We start from the raw sequence: 23,600 nt of genomic DNA, 5'->3' as shown, positions 1-23,600 counted from the left end.
TTCCAGCAACGCTGTAACTCGAGGGGTCGTAGATCTGTGTAGGGTTTTCACGAAGAAGGTTAGAGCGATAGATTTTGCTAGGGTTTTCACGACGCTAGGCGGAGGCGAAACCATAATCTAGTCAGAGAAGAAGGATGACTGTGTCGGTGGGGAGCTGGAGCTCTAGAGACGTTAGTTGTTGTTGGTACGACGATGTAATCCCGATCTGTTTCTTTGTGGCTGAAGAGATGGCCGGCGGAGTTTCCTGCGAGAATGACATGGTGGTCGGCCGTGTTCTCCGATGACGGTCATGGGTGTCAGCAGCCAGTAATGGTGGTTGTGGTGTTTTCTCTATGTTAACTAAAATCAGGTGCAAGATGCCAAAATGGGTATTAGAGAGAGAGAGAGAGAGAGAGAGAGAGAGATAAGTATTTTCTTTTTCTTTTTCTTTTAATCATAAAAATATTTAAATAAATAAAAAAATGAAAAAGCAAAAAACAAGGGTAAAATCATCATTATAAAAAAGTTTAGAGTAAACTGGACCAAACTTGCAACAAAATGAAAACTTTGGACCTCTGGTGCTAGTCGAAACTTTTTTGGACCAAAGTGACAATTTTCGACATACCACAGGGACCATTTGTGCAGTTTTGTCTACATATTTAGTCCTAAAAAATTTATCTTGCAGATTATTCCTTATTTTGAAGTTGCATAACAATTTTGGTACCTTTGCATAGAGTGTTCGTTTAAATGGACCAGTTTGATATAATTAAATAAATCCGTATTGATTTTGATTTTTAAAAAATATAACTGAATAGTCCAAACTAAATTCGATTGAATCAATTTTTACAATTCAGTTATCAATAGAGTCTACACATTTTAAAAAATATATAATTTAAATATTAGCCAATTCTTTAAAATATACAAAAATATATTTGTAAGTTAAAGTTTGTAAACAACCACTAATAAAAATATTTGAGTAAATTACACGAATGGTCCGTGTGGTTTAGGGTAATTTGCACGTTTGGTCTGTAACTTATTTTTTTTAACTCGGAATGTCCCTACTATTTGTTTTTGTTGCGCACTTGGTCCATGTCTTACATAAAAAGACTATTTTTCCCTTGATTTTTTTAATTTATTTAAATAAACACATCCCAAACCCCACTTCCACCTCATCTTACCTTACCTTACCTACTCCATCTTATTTAAATAAATAAAAAAATCAAGGGCAAAATAGTCTTTTTAGATAAGATAGGGACCAAACGTGCAACAAAAACAAACTGTATGGACCTTCCAACTTAGAAATTAAGTTAGGGACCAAACGTGCAACAAAAACAAACTGTATGGACCTTCCAAGTTAGAAATTAAGTTAGGGACCAAACGTGCAAATTACCCCAAACCATAGGGACCATTCGTGTAATTTACTCAAAATATTTTTATCATTTGAAATTTTATAGATAAAACTTTTAAGAAGAAATACATATTATTGTTTTTTATTGGGTGGGGTTTTCTAATCTATTTAAAAAAACAAAATTAGTAAATTAATCAATGACTCAAAGATATATTTAAAGATAAAAAAAAATATTAATAAACAATTGTTATTCAGATTTTTTGGACTATTCGTTTCTTATTTTATAAACTAAATTAATCTAAAATCCAAATAATAATTCTGCTTTATTGAAAACCATTCAAAAAATCTGAATATACAAACCAATTATCAAAACAGACAATTCGATTTTATGCAAATAATGAATAGTACTAATTGGTCTCTTATCTAAGTTAGCATAGCTATTAAATTTACCAAAATTCAGAAATTGGACCCATGAGTCCATGACAGCCCCAAGCAACTTTCAAAAATTTTATTTTTAGCCCTTCTTATTTTTTTTTTCTCAAATTTGGTCTAAGTTTTCTTTATAAAAAATTTTCAGCTTTATTTCTTTTATGTTTATTAAAACTTAGTTTGTTTTGATAAATAAATTTTCAACATTATGACATCTTTCTTTACAACTGTATTTTTACATATTCTTACTTAGATTTGCTATAAATACGCATGTATTCCTGGTTGTGTGTGTGATTGTGTGTTTGCATGTGACTTTGTCTCTCTGATTTTGTCGTATGTGTGGCAAAAACATAAAATACATTGTTATTTCTGTTTTTGCCACATTCTCTCTCTCTCTCTCATAGTCAACTTTCACAAAAATATTGCTTAAACTCCCTCCACAACACACGGCTTAAAACTCTCATTCTACGCATTTTCAAATCAATATTTCCCTGAGATCTAATAGCTAATTTACAAAAATCTAGAGATTTGCAGATTTTGCCAAGTGCCATATTGATTAGAAAAACATAGAGATCATACTAGAAAAGAAGCAATTTATTCATGTTCCCCATATTGAAATTTGGACATACAAAGAATGCAAGTGTTAAACAGTAAGGCGCTGCTAAAAAGAGTAAACAGAATGCGCTTACAAATAATAGTATTCCATAAACAGTATTACATCAAAAGTGTGACCAATAAGTAAGTCGTATTGGTTGTGTTGTGGTGTCTGTGTTGAATGAATCTGTATGTATACAGACACAAGAGAAGTAAGTTTGGGTAATTTGATGCCCCACCCATAAACTATTTTACCATGAATGAACTTTTACAGCTACAACCACCAACAGCACTTGGATTTTCAGCTACCTGCACATAAAAAAATAGAAACAAGCTGCTTACAAATCCTAATGTCAACTTGTAGCAGATTACTAATCTAATTTGTAGATTTTTTTTAAAAATTGTGAACTTAAAAAAAATGTACAATGTTGTAATAGGAAGAAATGAAAGTAGGATGATATGATAAAGAAATGAAGTTACCTGAAATCCAGCACGGATGAGCTCTTCAACATAATCAACAGTTGCACCTTTTACAAACCCTAATGATATTGTGTCAACCACCAATTTAACACCATCCCTCTCAAATATCCTATAAAAATTCAAAATAAATAGATATAAGAAGACTCTAGTCAACGTACATAACCTTAGATAAATCATGATTATTTAGCAAACCTGTCATCATTGTTGGGTTTCTCTTCGAGTGCAAAGTTGTATTGAAAACCAGAACAACCACCTGCTTCTATGCTTAATCGAAGCAGTTTCTCCTTAGCTTCATCAGCCTGCAACTCTTTCATCCTCTGCATGGTTTAAAACAACATCAAATAGACTCCCTGAAGTACATTCAATCAAACTTTATGAGAATTTTTTTATACAAGTTATTCAAGACCACAATCTTGTAGTACGAAAAGTTTACCTTAAATCTTATTTCATAAACTACTACGAGATCAAAGTGGAAGCTAGCTAGTTCAAGTGCAAACTATAATCCGAAAAATTATAAAAAAAACTTAAACATAACTAACAAAATCTCCCAAATGGTCCCACTTCTTTAATCAGCTTTCAGAATCTCTAATGAATACACAAAACTTGTTTTAAACCTTCTATCAAGTATCAAATACATAACTTTTTAATTTCCACCTTCCTTTGCAATTAAACTCTTAAAACATGTTTATGACGTCATCAGAAACATGTTTACAACATTCATACATCCCTTTTTCACTCAAAACTCAAACTAGGCATAAAAATTTCAGTTTTCAAATTCAAATTGAATGTAGAATTCTTATTTTGTCCCAACACCGGATTCCTTACTTGTCTTTAATTTTTTTTTTACTTTAACAAATCCGTGTTCTTTCCAGAAACTTGTTGAACGTTTCAATTTGAAAATTTGAAGGACTTGCAAATTAGTTCACCATTTGGCATAAAGTTGAATTTTTGTCAATTTTTTGTCAAACAATCAAACTTTGCAGTTTCACTCGCTTTTGAGATTCAAGCCTTATTACATGTTTATTACTTACATAAACTTGCTTCCAAATTTTGTTATCTTTCATAGTTTAAAAGATTTGCATGGAAACCTCGTTTTCAAACTTAGATTGAATGTCATGTACCTACTTCTTAGTTCTTACAATTTCATGTATTTTTTCTTGAACAAAACTTCTAGACGTGTTTTATAAACATGGTTAGTAAGTTTATGCATAAAATTCCCCAAAAATATCAAAGAATAAGATTTTGTAAAAGCTTAACTTATACAAACAAATATGAAAGACTGTTTGGATGATTAAAACACTTTCATATACCTTAAATTAACATATGTATCAACCTTCATGCTTTCATTTTGCTTTAATCTCAAATTTGTATGTTTTACACAAAGTCATGTTTTGCTTTCCTTTTCAGATTCGGCTTCGAAAACATGTTATCCAGCAAGATGCCAAGATCAACTGATATAATTCATACGCTATCAAAGTTCCTAAACCTATTACACCTACATATAGTTCTTATCTATATGAAAACAAAGTGTTAAAGTGTTAAACATGAAGAACATGCCTTGACTTTCTACAGAAGTCAAAGTTGTCCCTTTTATAGGAGGAGATTGCCAAACCATTTCAACTACCATACCTCCATTTTCACCATCACTTCACCTTTAAGTGGGCACTATGTAGCAGCTTCAAGCAATTGAGCCCATGAGGTTTCTAAACAACAAGCACATGCTTATATATGTACAACCACATGAACATGGTGTCATTCCAGATAGGATTTATAGTATATACATGATAGCCTAAAAAGCTAAAACATGTCAAGTTTTAAGCATTGCTATGGACTCTACTTGGATAGTCTTCCTCTCTCATCTTCAAAATCAATACGAATTCTTTAGGTTGTGGATGAATACTAGATTACCACATTCAATTTGACAACAAAAACAATTTTTCTACTTTAAAAATTAAAACTTGAACTTTAAATTTGGGATTCCCACCAGCAAGCAGATAACAAAATCGACCTCACAAAAACTATTTATCCAAACAAGATAGTTCCTTACTAGGTTATATCCGATTTCCTGGTCATCCAGCGAAGCAAATAAATTTTCTGCGTTCTAATTGGGTTGCATCTCGATTAGAGAATTTTTCAATATTTTAGACAATCACTACCATATTTCAGAAAAATTAATAGCATGGATAAATCGTTGATATGTAAAGTTCCTACAGATCAATATAAACAAACAAAGAGGATAAAGAAAGTACCCGGACGCAATTATCAGACAAGTAAACCGAATCTTGTACGGTAGGAGATGGAGAAGACGATTGAGGCTCTTTAGCGAGAACTGATGACGACGTCGAGCTAAGAAGTCTCGAGTTATGTCGAATTCGAGCTGCGAAAATTGGTGCCACCCGCTGAATCAACGACCTCGACGACTGCATAATTGGATTATTTCTCCTTAAATTACGTTCAGAGAAACATCAGAGGGCTTTGCGAATTGAAGAAGATTTAAGCGCAAATCGCTTGAATTTGACCGGAACGATAGGGACTCGATAAAGCTGGTGATGTTCGATTTTGTTTTCTCGCCCCGCAGTTGTTCGAAGAAATGCTTGTTTAGAAAATTGGTCGTTTGTATTGAAAGGCTGCGTGCCTCTTGTTAAACACGATCGCGTTGAGGCCACGAGCTCATGATCCACGTTAATATACTTTAAGCGTGTTTTTGAAGTTAAGAGAAAAGGACAGAAAATAAAATTAAAAAGAATTGTAAGTTGAAATCTCTTATTTAAACAAACAAAAATAAAATTAGAATGATTTGAAAGAGTCTATTTCGTGTCAAGTTAGGGCTTTGAAATTTGCAAAATATGGTATATGTTTGGGTTAAATAATAAACAAGTTGAAAAAGTTGACTATAACTTTACATATATAATTCATATCATATCGTGTCAATTGGTTTACTTAAATATATTGAAAATTTTTTACTCAAATTCGTTTATTTGTTGTATGTTTTTTGAGTTAGCGGATTTAGTTTTAAGTTTTAGACATTGTAAATGTATAATGTGGTGTGATGTTCAGACACTAAACGGATTAAAAGAGTTTGATCATAAACTTATATATTTAATTATTGTGGCTTGTCATGATAACTTGTTTACCTAAATGAGTTGAAATCTTTCATCAAAACACATTTATTTCGTCTTGGATCTGTAAGTCATGTCAGATTTTACCAGCTCTATTTATATTTAGGTTTTAACCGTCTTTTGATGACTTATTTGATAATGCATGTGTAAAATGTGTCTTGCTAATCTATTGACCCATTTAATACTCTAGACTACATTCGGTCCTTATTATTTAATATATTAACTATTTATTACTTAAAAGAAGACCAAAAACTATTTAAGAATCAAGCCGGCAACCACTAAGAAACTATTTAAGAATCAAGCCATGCATTTTGACATCTTTAGTCCTATTATATATAATTTTGAGATGATATATTACTCATTCAAAACGCAAGACTGCGTTTAGTCCTTAGTTATTAAAATCATTAAATTAGAAGAAAAACAATAGAGTTATCAAACATTTTATTCATGTTATTTTATAAATCAAGGGTTAGATTTTAAGATTTTGTGTCTTAACATGACCCAATATTTTATGGTTTTTTGTCATAAAATACTGCTAGAAGCAACTTCTATATATCAAAATGTCTCAATTTTATTTTGTTCATATAAAAATGTAATAAATAAAGTTTGTATGTTATAGTTGAAATAAAATTTTGTAAAAACTAAAAAGAGAAGCAAAAGTCAAAATGGACTCAAACCCTCCCTGAAACCATCTCTAGGGCCAGGTTCATCTTCGGATACCAAACAGGGATACGTTCATATCTTTTATTTATTGATTTGTGATACATCCTTCTGATCCCCAACAAAATAATCAAATCCCCAAATATCACTAAAACTAGGGTTTCTCGGTTCTGAATAAAATTTCAATGGGTTCTATTGTGAAATCAGAGGAGGAATGGCGTGCAGTTCTCTCCCCTGAACAGTTCCGCATCCTTCGCAACAAAGGAACCGAGTAAGTATACTACTTGATCCATTGAATTCTTTCTATATTAGATGTTCAGATCCCTAAACAGCAATAATGCGTTATCAATTTCTGTAGGAGAACTGATCATTTAAAGTATTGCACTTAAATTTAACAAGAATTTGGTTGCATTTCGGTAACATGTCTACACTCCACAGTCGACTTAACATTATTGCATTCTTAGCAAACGGTTTTGATTAATTATCTCGCCTGTGATTACTGATTACGAAAGATCATCAACTTGACTCCAAAATTCTAATTTGGGGCTTCTCTACTTCATACATTCTACAATCTCCATAACCTTAGTTGCAATTTAGCAGATAATTTTGTATAATTTTATCAGTTGCATTTCTGAGAATTGGTCGAAATGACTCCAAATCCAATCTAGGGTTTCTCTATTGCTTATGGTGATCAGCAGATTTGGAAATTAGAGATGCATATACATACTTTTCAAAATAACAGTAAACTAATGTCAGTTTTGGATTGAGCTGATTGTTTGTATCTCAAACTTTGAAATGGATGCATAAGATAGTTCAAGTCTTACATTTGTTGGTTAAACATGTGTTGCAGTCTTGACTACCCTTCTTATTGATCTTAATTGATCTTGGAAATATATCTTATATAGCTTTGATTGCCTTTGAACTCCAAAAGTCTTTAGGCCTTGTTCTTTGCCAGACTTTAAGTCGAAAAGAAACACCCATCTGTAGCTTAGCAGTTAAGTCTATTAAGTAAAAAAGGAAACAACACCCTCTAGAGTGTAGGATATGATTGAAAGAGACAATATGGTAATTTTCTTGAAATTTTGGGTTTTGTTTACAGGCCAAAAGGCACAGGTGAATATGATAAATTTTTTGTTGATGGGACATACACATGTGCTGGTTGTGGAACACCGCTCTATAAATCAACCACCAAATTCAACTCTGGTTGTGGTTGGCCTGCTTTCTATGAGGGTCTCCCTGGAGCAATCACCCGCACTGTGAGACTCTTTACTCTTTAAAAAGTTTTGAATTTTTGTGTCATTGACACAAGTATCAGTCTTTTTTAAAAAGTTTTAAAATTTGTTAATTTTTCAGCTGGACCCAGATGGTAGGAGGACTGAAATTACTTGTACAGCTTGTGGAGGGCATTTAGGTCATGTGTTTAAAGGTGAGGGATTCAAGACACCTACAGATGAAAGACATTGTGTTAATAGTATCTCCATCAAGTTTGCCTCGGAATCATAATGGCAAATAGTGATCCTTTTTAGGGTTTGGCTTGCTTTGTGTTTTTGTATGTGGAAAACTGTTATGGCTTCTTAAATTGCTTGATGCGAAAAGCTTTGTAATAATTTTAAATACAATAGTTTTGTCAACATGGTTGTATCATATATGTGTTTTTTAAGGCTTTCATTTTGGCATACAAATTATTAACTTTTAACTTTAAACAATGATGGTATTTTATGTTGGAAAACAATGGGAAAATGATAATGATATGGATATTCACTATTCATCATCAAAGACAGATTATCAAACAAGATAAATCTTTTAATCTTCGAGGCATATGCATACAACAAACCCAGTCGATAAGGATGTTAGGTTTGTTGTTCGTGATGATATAATCCTGCCGCTAATGAAAAAAGCAGATTCCAAAAGCATGAACAATTAGTAAATCCCAGGCAACAAACTGCTAAAATCTTAATTCATTTTCTTTTTAACATGACAATGTGTCGAGATTAAGAGGGTGCTTGGGATTTAATCTCAAAACAATTTATTGGCTTTTTGAAAATTCAATAAGTCAAAAAAGTATTTGACAAACAAAAAATGATTTTTAAAACAACTTCTTCTTAACCCTTCAAAAACTTTCTAAAACTTTTTATGGCTTTTTGAGTCGTAAAAATCAATATTATCTCAAAAAAACCCTTAAGCTAAGACAAACATATTTTTTAAAAAACAACTTATTGATTTTATCTCACTATAAAAACTAATCAAAACATTTTCTTAAAAATAATTTTTTCTACCCTCATAAGTCATTAAGTCTTTTTTTCTAAAAGTCATTTTGAACGATAGGAAGATTTGAAGACAGATAATATGGAATGAAACTTGAGTTTGGAAAAAAAAAACAACGAAATTTGCAAACACGCAAGAATAGTTAGGTTGCGTTTAGTTACGGAAAAACAGTTTTCATTTTCCGTTTTTTGTTTTCCCTTTCAAGTTTTCGTTTTTCGTTTATAGTTTTCATTGGAAAATTTAGAAAACGCGTTCAGTTAAAACTTATTCATTTTTCATTTTCAGTTTTAGAAAATTAGAAAACGCGTTTAGATGTGTATATTTCTATCGGTTTTCATTTTTAGAAAACGGTAGCGGTGGTAGGGTGAGGGGGGGGGGCAGTGGTGGTGTCGATGATGGAGACGGTGGTGGTGGTGGCGACGGCAGTGGGGTGGCAGCGGTAGTGGTGGTGGCGGAAATTGTGGCAGTGGTGGTGATGACGGCGACGGTGGTGTTGCTGGTGATGGGGTAGTAGTGGTGGTGATGGTAGGTCGGTGATTGTGGTAGTGGTGTTGGGTGGGTGGGTGAGTGTGTAGGTGTATGTGTGTATTTGTGGGGGTGGGTGTGTGTGTGTGTTTGTGGGTGGGGTGGGGGTGAGTGTGTGTGTTTGTGGGGGTGGGTGTGTGTATGTGTGTTTGTGGGGGTGATGGGTGTGTATTTGTGGGTGTGTGTGTGTGTATTTGTGGATGTGGAGGTGGGGGTGGGTGTGTGTGTGTTTGTGGGTGTGGGTGAGGGTGGGGGTGGGGGTGAGTGTGTGTGTAGGAGTGGGTGTTTGTATGTGTGTTTGTGGGTGTGTGTGTGTGTGTGTGTGTGTGTGTGTGTGTGTTTGTATGGGTGGGGGTGGGGGATGTGTGTGTGTGTTTGTGGGGGTGGGCTTGGGAGTGGGTGGGTGTGTGTGTGTGTGTGTTTGTATGGGTGGGGGTGGGGGATGTGTGTGTGTGTTTGTGGGGGTGGGCTTGGGAGTGGGTGGGTGTGTGTGTGTGTGTGTGTGTGGGCGTGGGTGTGTGTGTGTGTGTGTGTGTGTTTGTGGGGGTGGGCTTGGGAGTGGGTGGGTGTGGGTAGGTAGGAGTGTGGTGAGTTGGGGGTGTTAATGTGGGGGTAGGTAGAGGTGGGAGTGGGGGTGTAGTTATATTTTAGAAAAATTTTGGATTAGAAAAATATGGAAAACAATGATTATCAGTTTTCCAAAAATTTCCAACTTCTTTGTAATTTTAGAAAACAGAAAATTTTCATTTTCCGAGAAAAATTTAGAAAAATAGACGAACTAAACGCGTTTTCAAAATTCTCATTTTTCTTGGAAATTTTTTCCGGAAAACGGTTCATTTTTCCGCAACTAAACGCACCCTTAGGTTGCGTTTAGTTACGGAAAAACAATTTTCATTTTCCGTTTTTTGTTTTCCCTTTTCAATTTTCGTTTTCCGTTTTCATTTTTCATTGAAAAATTTAGAAAACGCGTTTAGTTAAACTTATTCATTTTTCATTTTCAGTTTTAGAAAATTAGAAAACGTGTTTAGATGTGTATTTTTCTATCGGTTTTCATTTTTAGAAAACGGTAGCGGTGGTAAGGTGTGGGTGGGGGCAGTGACGGTAGCGGGTCGGCGGCGGCGGTGGTGATGACAGGCGATGGTGGTGGCGGCCTCAATTATGTCAGTGATGGTGATGGCGGCGGTAGCGGTGGTGGTGGTGCTAGTGACGGGTTAGTGGTGGTGGTGATGGTGATGGTAGGTCGGTGATTGTGGTGTGGTGTTGGGTGGGTGGGGGTGCGAGTGTGTGTTTGTGTGTGTGTATGTGGGGGTAGGTGTGGGTTTGTGTGTGTGTGGGTGTGTGTGTCTGTGAGGGTGTGTGTGTCTGTGAGGGTGGGGGTGGGGGTAGGTGTGGGTGTGTGTGTGTCTGTGAGGGTGGGGGTGGGGGTAGGTGTGGGTTTGTGTGTTTGTGGGGGTGTGGGTGGGTATGTGTGTGAGTGTGTTTGTGTGTGTATGGATGCGTTGGCGGGTATGTATGTGTGTGTGTGTGTTTGTGGGTGGGTATGTATGTGTGTGTGTTTGTAGGTGTGTGTGTGTGGGTGGGTATGTATGTGTGTGTGTGTGTGGGTGGGTATGTATGTGTGTGTGTGTGTTTGTGGGTTGGTGTGTGTGTGTGCGGGTGTGTGTGTGGGGGGGGGGTGGGTGTTAAGGTGGGGGTAGGTAGAGGTGGATGGGGTGGGAGTGGGTGTATGTTTATATTTTAGAAAAATTTTGGAATTAGAAAAATGTGGAAAACAATGATTATCAGTTTTCCAAAAATTTCCAACTTCTTTGTAATTTTAGAAAACGGAAAATTTTCATTTTCCGTGAAAAATTTAGAAAAATAGACGAACTAAACGCGTTTTCAAAATTCTCATTTTTCTTGAAATTTTTTTCCGGAAAACGGCCCATTTTTCCGCAACTAAACGCACCCTTAACTTTTTTGTATCGGAAACAATCTCAGCCTTATTTTATATTCAACAATAGAATAGTAAAAATATGAAAACAAATAGCCCAAAGCCTAAAGCGATTGTAATTAGGGCTTTTGGGCTCTTTTCTATTGAAAGTTTGTGGGCCCTTTTAATTGATTAGGGCTTTAAAGCCTACTAGCCATCAAACGCCTATTCGCCTTTAGCTTCGATTCCATTGTCGCCGGCGACGTCTCTCCGTCTCGCTTTCTGATCTTCCACAGTTAACGGGTAAGCTTTCTTTTTCAACACCTACCTCATATTTCTAGTTTCTTGTTCGATCAAGCCTTTATTTCAATTTTTTTGAGACCGATAAGAAATAGAGTATACGAATAAGTAGATTTTGTCTGGGAAGATGGTTAGCGCTACATCCTTCCAATTGCATGTTCAAAATTGGCAAATGGGATTAAAATGAATTACTCTTATACAGATGCTTTTGGTTTCAGATAGAGAACTTGACAATATTTCAGTCTATAATGAATGCTTTTAGTATAAAAATTACAAACCGAATGATGAGATTTCAGTATGCATGTGTCTTATAGTTCCCGATCATCATCTTGCCGATGCAGGAGTGCTTAGTTGAATCATTATTTGGAAAATATGCGACTTCAGAGCCTTCATTACAGTTCAACCTGGTTGCAACTCAATTCCTCCGATAGAGTACTCAACTCTTCAATTTACACATCACCCAGGAAGCAGAAGTTTGTGGCAGCATCTTCATCTAGCTCAAGTACGTTTATTTCCACTATTTTCCCTACTCATATATCTGATCATATTCATGTTTGTGAGTAGATGTGAATACACACATAAACATGCAACTAGATACATGTTTGTTTCTCTTGATTTGCACCTCAATATAGAAAGTTTTTTTTTTTTTTTTTTTTTTGGTGATAGAACCTCAACAACTATCAATCAAGTGCAATGTGAAGTTTCGCCCTTGCATTGATATACATAAGGTTTGTAATTCTTGATATGTTCTTTTTTTGTTATACTTGTTGTCATCTTTACATTTGTGTATCTTAGTGCTTCATGTGATGTTTTCAGGGGAAAGTAAAGCAAATTGTCGGATCTACCCTTTCAGACTTAAAGGAAAGTGATTCAAGTCTAGTAACCAATTTTGAATCAGATAAATCAGCTGCAGAATATGCCACCCTTTACAAAGAAGATGGATTACAAGGAGGTCATGTAATCATGCTTGGAGCTGACCCTTTGAGCAATAAATCAGCCATTGAAGCACTACACGCTTACCCTGGTAAAACACTTGTCATTTCTTTTACCTTTTTTATACATTGTTGATGTTTGATAATATGTCTGAACTTACAGATTGTTGATTTGAGGAGTAGGTGGTTTGCAAGTAGGAGGTGGTATTAATTCAGGAAATGCCTTGAGTTACATAGAGAAAGGAGCCAGCCACATCATCATCACATCCGTATGTTTTTCTCTTCCCATAATTCAATTTTCAAAAAATTTCAAAAAAAAAATCTAAAAACTTAATTGCAGTATGTATTCAACAATGGAAAAATGGATCTTGAGAGGCTTAAAGGACTTGTTGACATTGTTGGAAAAGAAAGGCTTGTCTTGGACCTTAGTTGCAGGAAGAAGGTATTTGTTATTCATTATTAGTTCATTACTATCTTTTCTTATTATAAATTTATTTAATTATTTAATAATAATATTATTATTATTTCAGGATGGTAGATATGCGATTGTGACAGATAGATGGCAGAAATTTAGCGATGTGTTTCTTGATGAGATGACATTGAATTTTCTTTCGGCTTATGCTGATGAGTTTCTTGTACATGGTGTTGATGTTGAAGGGAAAAAGTAGGTTGCTGTTATTGTTACACGTTTTTTTTTTTATTTATTAACGACCAATTTGTTGAATTTGTGTTACTTATTTATTTATTGCAGATTGGGAATCGATGAAGAGCTTGTAACACTGCTTGGGAAATACTCACCAGTGAGTAGAAAGAAGAAACTATTTAATCTTAAAATGCTTTTATGATTCAGAAAATTACAATGAATAATTAAATTATATAATAATGTTTAATTAATGGTTTGATGGTTCAGATTCCAGTTACATATGCTGGTGGGGTGACAGTGATGGAGGATTTGGAGAGGATAAAAGTAGCAGGAATGGGACGTGTGGATGTTACAGTGGGGAGTGCTTTGGATATTTTTGGTGGTGATTTGGGTTATAAGGATGTTGTAGCTTGGCATTCCCAGCAAGAGGCACTCACAGTGTAGTTTCTTTTGTGTATTTTTTTTTAATCGAAGAATAGAGGATGCCGATTTTGAATGCGACTCTCTCTGTTGTAGTTGTAACTCAATATATTAATAATTTGCATGACATTTGAAACGTTATTTGGTGGGTTGAATTTGATGAAATTGAAATACAGTAAAACCCGACTTAAAAAGTCCAAGTGTTGAAAACTGAATCAGTTTCGGAATTGTCAAATGACAAAGATGCGGAAAGTTAAATACTTGTAAAGACTCAAAAGTTGTTTCATATTCATCTTCATTGAATTGTGATTACAAATGATTTAAAGTGCTATGAAACTTCTAAAGGTGCTCTAAGCACTCTAAAAATGCTCTTAGATGTTACGAAGTAAAAGGCTCTCAAATTCTCTTTAGAAAATTGTGGAGGTGAATGAGCAATCGAGCAACTAGGGAATGAGCAACTTATAATGAGTGTAAAGGGCCTTATTTATAAGACTTGGAAAAACCCATAATGAGTGTAAAGGGCCTTATTTAATAGACTTGGAAAAACCCATGACATGGTTTAACCAATTAGGTGTTGACATGTCATCATGAGTCATCAAATGACATATTGTCTTACTTAACAGAGTATGGATGAAATATTCCAATTCCGTTAGGTTTCCGTTAAATTTCCATCCAACTCTTGAGTCTTGAATTTACTTGAGCATTTTTTATTATGTTGTGTTAATCATAACATGCTAGTCATTAGAAAGCTCTTTTTGTCCAAAAAGCTTTGTTGGTCCTGAACCCTGAAAGCTTTGTTTGTCTAGAAAGCTTTGGTAGACTTGAAAGTTCTGCTTCATATAAGTCTTCAACCATTTAGACATTCTTTAAACCTGAAATATTCTGATAATGTTTGTTAGGCAAATATAAATAAATTCTCAACTTATTTCAAGTGATAATCACATAAAAATATTTCCAACATAATTTAATATACAATTTGATCAATTTTTGTAACGAAAATATTTCTTAAGAATTATCAATAAAATGGGAGAGTAACAAACTTTTGCATTTATACACATCTAGTCATATATTGTTTTTAGACATATTTTGACCAATCTTCCATACCCTACTGAATGGCAAGAGCCCTGATGAGGTAACAATCGTTAGGCTCATGCTTATGGACAAACGACAAGCTGACAACCCTAAAGAACACCTTCACACGCCCAGTGGCGAGTCTAGAACGTAAAACAACATGGTTCGCCTTTTAAATGAAACCGATAGAAAATGAAAGAAAAAAAAAACTAGTTACAGGTCCGGGTCGGGTCGAGTCGGGTCGTATAAACAATAACATGTTGTGGAAACTTATAGTTGAGGTTGAAAATGTCGATTTTTCAAGCAATCTCTTCTAAATTCTTATTTCACAATTCGTAATTCACAAACAACAATCGAAATATCGAATAATCAAACAATTGAACAATTGAACAACAATCAAATCATCAATTCATATTGAAAAAAAAAACCTAGTATAAAATCATAAATTTATCAAAATTTATGTTGTGGAATCATTGAATGATTCACAAATCACACATCAATATTCAGTATTAGTAAAAAGAAAAGAAAAAAAACTACCGTGTAATCGATTTCTCATATTCATATTTCATTATTAATAAATATTTAATATTAATAATATTAGCATAGAGGAAGAACGATTTAATGAAACAGTCAGTTCAAAAAAAAAAAACTTACATTTAATGAAATTTGATTTGTGAATCATGAATGGTTGATGACTAATGAATTATGAATTGATTGAAGTCTTGCCCTTGGAGTCGTTGTTGTCTGTTGAGCCGTTATTCTAAGTAATCACCTTTATCTTTTATTTATTTTTTAATTTAATTTTGTATTGGGCTATACTTATTCAATTATACCTAACATTTTGGGCTATTAAACAAAATATGGGCTTTAAAATCTTATTTTTATATCTTTTTTGTTTACCAATATTATTAGGTAGTTCATTTAAAATATTTTAGATAGGTCATCTTATTTTATTCTATATAAGCTATTATAAAAAAAAGAAAAAAAGACGGGTCAAGTGACCTACCTTCCATATATGATATATGTGGCCTTGCCACTGCACATGCCTTCTCAAGGTGAGGGCCCGATGCTAAATGGATGCAATCGATGCCAACAATTGAGCCATACTCGTTTAAACTATCAAGCTCCTATACCAACTGAATCACTAAAGTCGAGGGTCTCAAGTAAGGACAGTAAGAATATGGCTAAGGCTAACGTTGTGTGTAACAATTCAGAAATCCTAATTGAAGGTTATTATTACACGTTTGATTTAAATGAATGATTTTTTAGTTGCATACTAAGCTATTTTATCAAATCGTTCATTGTATTATATGAAATTGTATAGTCGCCTAACATTAATTAACTAGTACAATCATTTACGCCATAAATTTTTGAACATGATTTAACCAATTTGTACAAATAACTACTTAATTCTAACATCTTCAAACAAGTTATGCAAAAACAAATTGAATCATGAGAATCTCAATTGCTTGTTGGTATATCCAAGTAGTATATTTCCAACCCGTAAGCTATCTTTTTCATTTTTTTTATGGAAACTTGGACAAAACTGCAATAAATAAAAACATACAAACTCTTAGTTCTCATTGAAAGAAATCAAATTTTCGAACTAACTTCAAAATTTTGAAATAGTTCTTAGTAAGATTTCCGAACTAGTTTTTGGTAACATTTTTGAACTCGTCCTTGATAACATTTTCGAACTCGTTCTTGGTAATATTTTCAAATTGCATCTTTAGAAGATTATTGAACAAAAGGGTATGCACATAATACCTTGTTTATGTACAACCCAAAATCAACCTTTTATATAAGAATTCCATTTTTAGTATTTAAAAAATAATTCTACATTTTTGGAAAACCATTTTTGAAATCCATAGATAATTTTTGAAATTTCATTTCAGATGGACCATGTAAAATTTGGTTTGGAAAAAGAGTCACAGATGTCAATAGTCCTGGAAAACATGTCGTGTTGTGTCTGATTTGCGTCTAGTTGAAACATTGAACGGGTTAAGAGAGCTTGACCCTAACCCGACCCGTTTATCATGTTGTGTCGAGTCAACCTATTTATTTTCGTGTCAGGTTGCGAATCAATGTTAGAAATAGTAAATATGTTTCATGTCAGGTTGAAATTATTTAACAAGTTGAAAGAGTAGGAGTTGGAAGGCAAAAAAGAAAAAAAAAATGAAAAACAGGAAAGAATAGGAGTTGGGAGGCGAAAAGACGAAATTCATAGTATATAAAGGATACAGTGGAAAGTTGGAGTTGGGAGTGCAAAGTTTCAAGTTCGTGAGAAGGAGGGAGTAGTCGAGTGGACCTGTAGAGTATTGGAGAGAAACGAAATTCAAAAAATAAAATTTTGACCTAGGTGTTTAAGTCATTCCACGTTACAAAGCTACCAAACCTAAATTTTCTTGTATATAAGATTTTGGTTTTGGTCTGTCCAATTTATCTAAATAATTAAAAAAAATATGTATATAAATGAATATGTAATTTTCGAGGTGAAATTCTCAATCTTTAACATGTATAATTCCTATGTCATGACGTATCCACCCGTATAATTAAACCGGATTGGAATCAATTACTCAAAGCGGTTTATTTTATATCATGTTACTTCCTCTGTCAGTTTTTGCCATTTTTAACAAGGAAATTGTCAAACAAATCTCAATATTTTCAGAAAAGTTTCACTTTAGTCCAAAAAAATAATTTTTTAACATAAAAGTCACGATTATTTCATTTTGGTTCAAATTAACAAAAAAATATTTTTTTAACAGGAAATGACATATTATTATGTAAAATCAAATAATCGAAACTTTTCTATTCAAATTTTTTTTTGGAACTAAAGTAAAACTTTTTTAAAAATATTAGGTATTTTGTGATAATTTTCCTTAACATCGATACCTCTTGTTTTGTTATATTTGTTCAAGAAAAGATCGCTGATGGTAGCGGTTGTAGTTTGTCGACGTTTATTTTATTGGAATGAGTGGAAGATGAAGGCCAAAGTAACTACCATCAGACTCACCACTACTAACTGAAATTCAAACACACCCTCTAACTCCAAGGCAACAATGTCTCGATCAATTTACCCTTCTCCTGTAACCCTAGTCCCCAAATCAATGGCCACCGAAAGACCACCATCATCCGTCGTCGCAACAAGAAGAACCACCGCTGCTAACAATATGTCTGCTCTTGAAGCTCGAGTATCTCTTATATTCGCTCTCGCCTCCCAAACTACTTCCGTCTCTCAACGACGTAGATGTCTTCAATTCCCCCCTATTCTTTACACTTTCCTATTTTGATTATACTCGGTAATTTCATACCGTAAGTTTAATGAATTTGTTGTAGTTTTGGCGGATTTGGCGACAGAGACGGCCAAATATGTGTTTCCGAAGAGGTTCGAGAGTCGGAATTTGGAAGAAGCTTTGATGTCAGGTTTGTGTAATCTAAAGGAACCAATTTAGACGTTTTTCTTCTTCTTTTCTTACTTCAGGGTTTCTATTTCTGTAATTTTGTGTTTCCAGTTCCCGACCTGGAAACCGTGAGGTTCAAAGTTTTGACCAGAAACGATCAGTATGAGATCAGAGAACTAGAGGTATTGCTTAATCTCCTTATAAACAAGTTTTTTTTTTTTGTTTTTTTTTTTTTTTTTCATGTTCCTCCTGGTAACTCTGATTTTGGCTTTCAATCAGCCTTACTTTGTAGCTGAGACTACAATGCCTGGAAAATATGGATTCGATCTAAATGGTGCATCTCAATCATTCAATGTACTAGCTGAATACCTATTTGGTAAGGTATTCAATCTCTCCTTACAGATTTCTTGATACAAATAAACTTTAGGAACATCAACAATTCAACATACTACAATACAATTATCTTTTTATACTGTTCTTGATCCGTATATGTTCTTCCAGAATACATTAAACGAAACAATGGAGATGACAACCCCTGTTCTTACACGAAAAATCCAATCTGAAGGTGTGGCAATGGATATGACTACCCCTGTGATAACAAAGAAGGTAGGTCCATACCTCCATTACAATTTACATGTTTATAGAGTTTATATATAGAATCTTCTCTTATCTTTGTTATTTACCATTTTCGGGTAATATTCAGCTGGAAGATGAAGATAAATGGAAGATGTCATTTGTGATGCCTTCAAAATATGGTTCCAAGTTGCCACTGCCCAAAAACTCTGCTGTAACTATCAAAGAGGTGCCAGGTAGAACTGTGGCTGTTGTTGCCTTTTCAGGTAAGTGATTCCTTTCATTGATTATATTCTAAAAGAAAGACGAAATTAGAGCCTATTTTGATTAAAAGAAAATGTACATTTATGAAAAATATGGCATTCTGAAATCTCAATTCAGGGTTTGTGAGTGATGAAGATGTTATACGCCGGGAATCAAGACTCAGGAACAGCCTAAAGAATGATAGTCAATACAAAGTAAAAAGCGGGGCGTCGGTGGAGGTTGCACAGGTAATTAAACTATATAAACGCATCTTGAAAGAATAAAAAATAATAATTAATAAGAAGTGTTGTGTATTATTTTCAGTATAACCCACCATTTACACTTCCATTTACACGGCGGAATGAGATTTCCCTAGAAGTGGAAAGGAAACAAGAGTAGCAAGCACACAGATGTATCATGTATGTCTTTCCTGATTCCTATGTACACAGACACAAGTAGTTAATTACATGTTGATATGCATAGTATGATAAGTTGTGTTGATATATAACTTATATGTTGGTTGTATATACCTTATAGAATTTTGCTGTTTGCCTTCACATGAAGGACATCAAATAAATCACGTGATTGATTAGACGTTTAATTTGATGTCAGTTTTAATATTCTGAAATTTTGCAATACCTGTTGAGGAGGAGGTTGTAATTTGTAAGCATCTTAATTCACTTTAGTCGACTTTCCACTTGTTTGGTCTGTTTCATCTTTAACTATGATTATAAATGTTGGCCATTTGATCCATTAGAAATATAAACTAGACAAAATTTTAAAAATGGTCCCTGTGGTTTCCGAAAAGTTGCAACTTTGGTGCTTTTTTGCCTTCCATTAGTAAAATTGGATCAAGTATACATGAAATGACAAATTTACCCCTTTTATAAAAGTGAACACACCCTCACCCCTTTACTCTATCCTCTTATCCCCTTATGAATGGTGGCTAAAGGTGGCGGTGACTGAAGGCAATGATGGTGGTGGTGGTGGTCAGGCTGAAGGAGGTGATAGTGGTGGTGGTGGTCAAAAAGGGACCAACTTGCCACTTTTTGAAAAGCACAGGAACCAATTATGAAATTTTAATAAGGACATATTACTCATTTTTAAGAAAGTAACATCAACAGTTAGACAAAATGTCATGCCATTTTTTGAAACAGCATGGACATTTTGAAGGGTTTCTGAAAGTTAGTCTCACTTTGACACTTTTTGGAAACCATAGGACCATTTTTGAAATTTTGTCTATAAAACTAGGGAATCTGACTTATTAAGGTAATTAACTTTTTGGTTTGTTCATCTGGATAACTATTTTATTTATTATTTTTTTTGTACACATCTATGTAACAAACTTGTTGAAGTGTTCACATATGACCATTATGACCGGCTATAGCAGGTTACATCTGGTCATAATGATCATATGTTAACACTTTCAACAAGTTCGTTACCTAAATGTATACACAAAAAGAAGTTACCCAAATATGAACAAAACGAAAAGGTAATTATCCCGATAAATCAATTTTCATTTTTATTAAGATAATCGATCATAATGTTTGCAATATTAATATATTAAGTTAAATTTCCTTAAAACAATATTTATGACAATTTATGAGCATTTATATCGGTCACGCCATGTTGGGAGTCGTTTTTGGTCACAACATGGCGGTGCCTTAGCACTAGCCGACTTATTATTGTCTACGATTAATGCTAATCGGAGTCGGTCATAGGGCGGTCATTGGTGGTCTAGGCGGTCTAACCCGGTCAAAAAGTCAAACAGTCAAAATTTTCAAAAAAAGTCCTGTAACATCCAAAAATATCAAAAAGAAAATAAAATAAAATCATTTTTAATTAAAGAGAAATCATTGTTTTCAATCAACCCAAATCATAAGAACCCAAGATCAAATACAAATGTTCCAAAATCAATATATCATAATATCTACAAAACAAGTCACCGAAGGACGTGTACGATCACGCCTTTGCTTTTCCCCGATCATCTGAAGTACCTGAAACATAAAACGTAAACTGTAAGCCAAAGCTTAATAAGTTCCCCAATGTACCACACACAACCATACATATAGCATCATGCATATATGAGACTTCAGCCTGATTGGACCGTTTCGCAGTGCCTGCAACCTATCTGGACCGCTCTCGGAGCCTTCAGCATGACCGGACCGCCTCGCAGGGCCTACAGCCTATCTGGACTGCTCTCCGAGCCTTCAGCATGACTGCAACGCCTCACAATGCCTACAGTCTATCCGGATCGTCCCGGGTATCTTTGCCTTCAGATAAAAGCTACTTCTATAAAACGATGATGTGTTTTTTTCCTGTCAAATCTTGAGGTTATTTATTTATTTATTTATTTTTATCAAAGTAGTGAATTTTAAAAAGATATTTACCAAAATGGTCTGGTACAAAAAAAAGTTACCCAAATGTGTACAAAAAAAGTTTGTTGCCTAGATATTTACAAAAAAAGTTTAAAAAGATAGTAATATGCTACAACCAATCATAATAGTCATATGTGAACATTTCCAAAAAGTTTTTTACATAGATGTATAAAAAAAAATAGTTACCCGTATGTAAACAAACTGAAAAGTTAATTACCCTAATAAATCAAATTCTCATAAAACTATAAGCCAAACCATCCAATTTTTGGTACTTGAAGGGGCCAAACACATGAGATCGTTTCTAATTATTCACTTGTCATCGTTTTATATATGGATAAGAAGATAAGTAACAAGAAAAATAGAAAGATATTTAGGTTGCGTTTAGTTACGGAAAAACAGTTTTCATTTTCTGTTTTTCGTTTTCCCATTTCATATTTCGTTTTCCGTTTCCGGTTTTCATTGGAAAATTTAGAAAACGCGTTTAGTTAAAACTTATTCATTTTTCATTTTCAGTTTTAGAAAATTAGAAAACGTGTTTAGATGTGTATTTTTCTATCGGTTTTCATTTTTAGAAAACGGTAACGGTGATAGGGTGAGCGTGGGGACGGTGGCGGTGGTGGGGGCAGTGGTGGTGGTGGTGGAGGTGGTAGCGGGGTGGCGGCGGTAGTGATGATGATAGGCGGTGGTGATGGCGGCGGTGGTGGTGTTGGTGATGGGGTAGTGGTGGTGGTGATGGGGTAATGGTGGTGATGATGGTGATGGTGATGGTAGGTCAGTGATTGTGGTAATAGTGTTGGATGGGTGTGTGGGTGTGGGTGTGGTGTGGGTGTGGGTGTGGGTGTGAGTTTGTAGGGGTGTGTGTGTGTGTTTGTGGGGGTGGGCTTGGGAGTGAGTGTGGGTAGGTAGGGTGTTAAGGTGATGGTAGGTAGAGGTGGATGGGGTGGGAGTGAGTGTTTAAATTTTAGCAAAATTTTGAAATTAGAAAAATATGGAAAATAATGATTATCGGTTTTCCAAAAATTTCCAACTTTTTTGTAATTTTAGAAAATGGAAAATTTTCATTTTCCGTGAAAAATTTAGAAAAGTAGACGAACTAAACGCGTTTTCAAAATTCTCATTTTTTTTGAAATTTTTTTTCCGAAAAACGGTCAATTTTTCTGCAACTAAACGCACCTTAATTTCTCAAAATTTTAGATAGTGTATTATACTCGCGATATTGACTAAAAACTGATGAGGGCACTTGCAGCTTCACTTTAACGGCTTCTTTGATCTTTTCAAACCTATCATAACTACTAGATAAGGCCCATTATTAAATGTTACTGTCTTTAATTTCATATCGACATGAGTGATGAATGACAACACTAACACAATTACCTATTGTTTGCACGACTCAATTGCATTATCCAGTCAATGTAAGAATATATATATATATATATATATATATATATATATATATATATATATATATATATATATATATATATATATATATATATGTTTGCACGACTCAATTGCATTATCCAGTCAATGTAAGAATATATATATATATAATATATATATATATATATATATATATATATATATATATATATATATATATATATATATATATATATATATATATATATATATATATAGGGGTAAGTTCAATTGAGAAAATAAAAAATGTTGAGAATGAGGGAATCATTCTCAGTCACTCATTTATTTTTGCCACAAAAGCCTCCATCGTACCGACGGAAATGAGAAACGAATACACATGTGTTTTCTAACAAAATATGTTTTCTTAAACTATGCTAATCATTACCTTAATATATACAAAAACATAGTTTTTTTTCGTTTTTTTTTTTAATTTTTAAGGAGCTATTTTTATCGAAAAATGATTTTAAATATAACAAAATTCATAATTTTTTACTCTCTACAAATAGACATTCATATTGATATGGTTTTAAGATAAATTAAAATTTTTATTTTTTTATAGTTTCAGCTATCGTTATTCATAAGTGAATAAAAATGCATCAGATTTTTACTACAGTACATTCGTTATTCACTTATGAATAAAAAAATATTTTTAATTTTTTTTTACAGTTTAAGTATCATTTATACTACTTATTTATATATGAATAACAAATTAACTGTAACAAAAATCTGATAAATGTTTTATTCATATATGAATATAAAATATGACGACAACTAATACACGTTTTATTCATATATAAATATAATCTATGACGAAAGATAATGTAAAAAATATATTTTAAGTAAGAAAACTTTATTAAGTATTATATTCATATATGAACGATACTCAAACTATAAAAAAAAAGTTAAGCA

At 33.7% G+C, this 23,600-nt stretch overlaps 4 protein-coding genes across 6 annotated transcripts; 3 read left to right on the top strand and 1 right to left on the bottom strand.

Annotated features, from left to right (window-relative positions):
• Window positions 1-2,332: 2,332 nt before the first annotated feature.
• LOC145133988 (Iron-sulfur cluster biosynthesis family protein) lies at window positions 2,333-5,497 on the bottom strand. The gene is made up of 4 exons (XM_079068926.1): window positions 5,080-5,497; window positions 3,023-3,147; window positions 2,831-2,939; window positions 2,333-2,659 (listed from the first exon to the last, which is right to left on the bottom strand). Exons 1-4 carry the CDS (start codon window positions 5,254-5,256, stop codon window positions 2,597-2,599), a joined length of 474 nt encoding a protein of 157 aa, XP_078925052.1. The 5' UTR covers window positions 5,257-5,497; the 3' UTR covers window positions 2,333-2,596.
• Window positions 5,498-6,614: 1,117 nt separating this feature from the next.
• LOC145134352 (peptide methionine sulfoxide reductase B5-like) lies at window positions 6,615-8,253 on the top strand. Its single transcript, XM_079069208.1, has 3 exons — window positions 6,615-6,880; window positions 7,709-7,865; window positions 7,963-8,253. The coding sequence occupies exons 1-3, from the start codon at window positions 6,795-6,797 to the stop codon at window positions 8,110-8,112; spliced, it is 393 nt and encodes a 130-aa protein (XP_078925334.1). The 5' UTR covers window positions 6,615-6,794; the 3' UTR covers window positions 8,113-8,253.
• Window positions 8,254-11,522: 3,269 nt separating this feature from the next.
• APG10 (Aldolase-type TIM barrel family protein) lies at window positions 11,523-13,747 on the top strand. 2 transcript variants are annotated; one of them, XM_079063669.1, is made up of 9 exons: window positions 11,523-11,614; window positions 11,953-12,113; window positions 12,278-12,339; window positions 12,428-12,635; window positions 12,727-12,812; window positions 12,884-12,985; window positions 13,074-13,207; window positions 13,295-13,343; window positions 13,454-13,747. In XM_079063669.1, the coding sequence occupies exons 2-9, from the start codon at window positions 11,984-11,986 to the stop codon at window positions 13,628-13,630; spliced, it is 948 nt and encodes a 315-aa protein (XP_078919795.1). In that variant the 5' UTR covers window positions 11,523-11,614; window positions 11,953-11,983; the 3' UTR covers window positions 13,631-13,747. The 2 variants fall into 2 exon arrangements, with proteins under 2 accessions (XP_078919795.1, XP_078919796.1); XM_079063670.1 differs by having other exon boundaries at window positions 11,537-11,614; window positions 11,926-12,113.
• A 3,857-nt stretch (window positions 13,748-17,604) lies between these two features.
• LOC145128838 (SOUL heme-binding family protein) lies at window positions 17,605-19,495 on the top strand. Of its 2 annotated transcripts, none has more exons than XM_079063632.1 (8): window positions 17,605-17,926; window positions 18,014-18,100; window positions 18,190-18,260; window positions 18,358-18,459; window positions 18,580-18,684; window positions 18,782-18,917; window positions 19,033-19,142; window positions 19,219-19,495. In XM_079063632.1, exons 1-8 carry the CDS (start codon window positions 17,737-17,739, stop codon window positions 19,291-19,293), a joined length of 876 nt encoding a protein of 291 aa, XP_078919758.1. In that variant the 5' UTR covers window positions 17,605-17,736; the 3' UTR covers window positions 19,294-19,495. The 2 variants fall into 2 exon arrangements, with proteins under 2 accessions (XP_078919758.1, XP_078919759.1); XM_079063633.1 differs by having other exon boundaries at window positions 17,606-17,920.
• Window positions 19,496-23,600: the final 4,105 nt, after the last annotated feature.

This window comes from Lactuca virosa, chromosome 8 (genome assembly GCF_052849685.1).
Source record: "Lactuca virosa cultivar CGN04683 chromosome 8, Lactuca_virosa_CGN04683_v6, whole genome shotgun sequence".
Lineage (NCBI taxonomy): Eukaryota > Viridiplantae > Streptophyta > Magnoliopsida > Asterales > Asteraceae > Lactuca > Lactuca virosa.
Note: the sequence above shows the minus strand (reverse complement) of the source record. Positions and strands in the feature narration are given on the sequence as shown.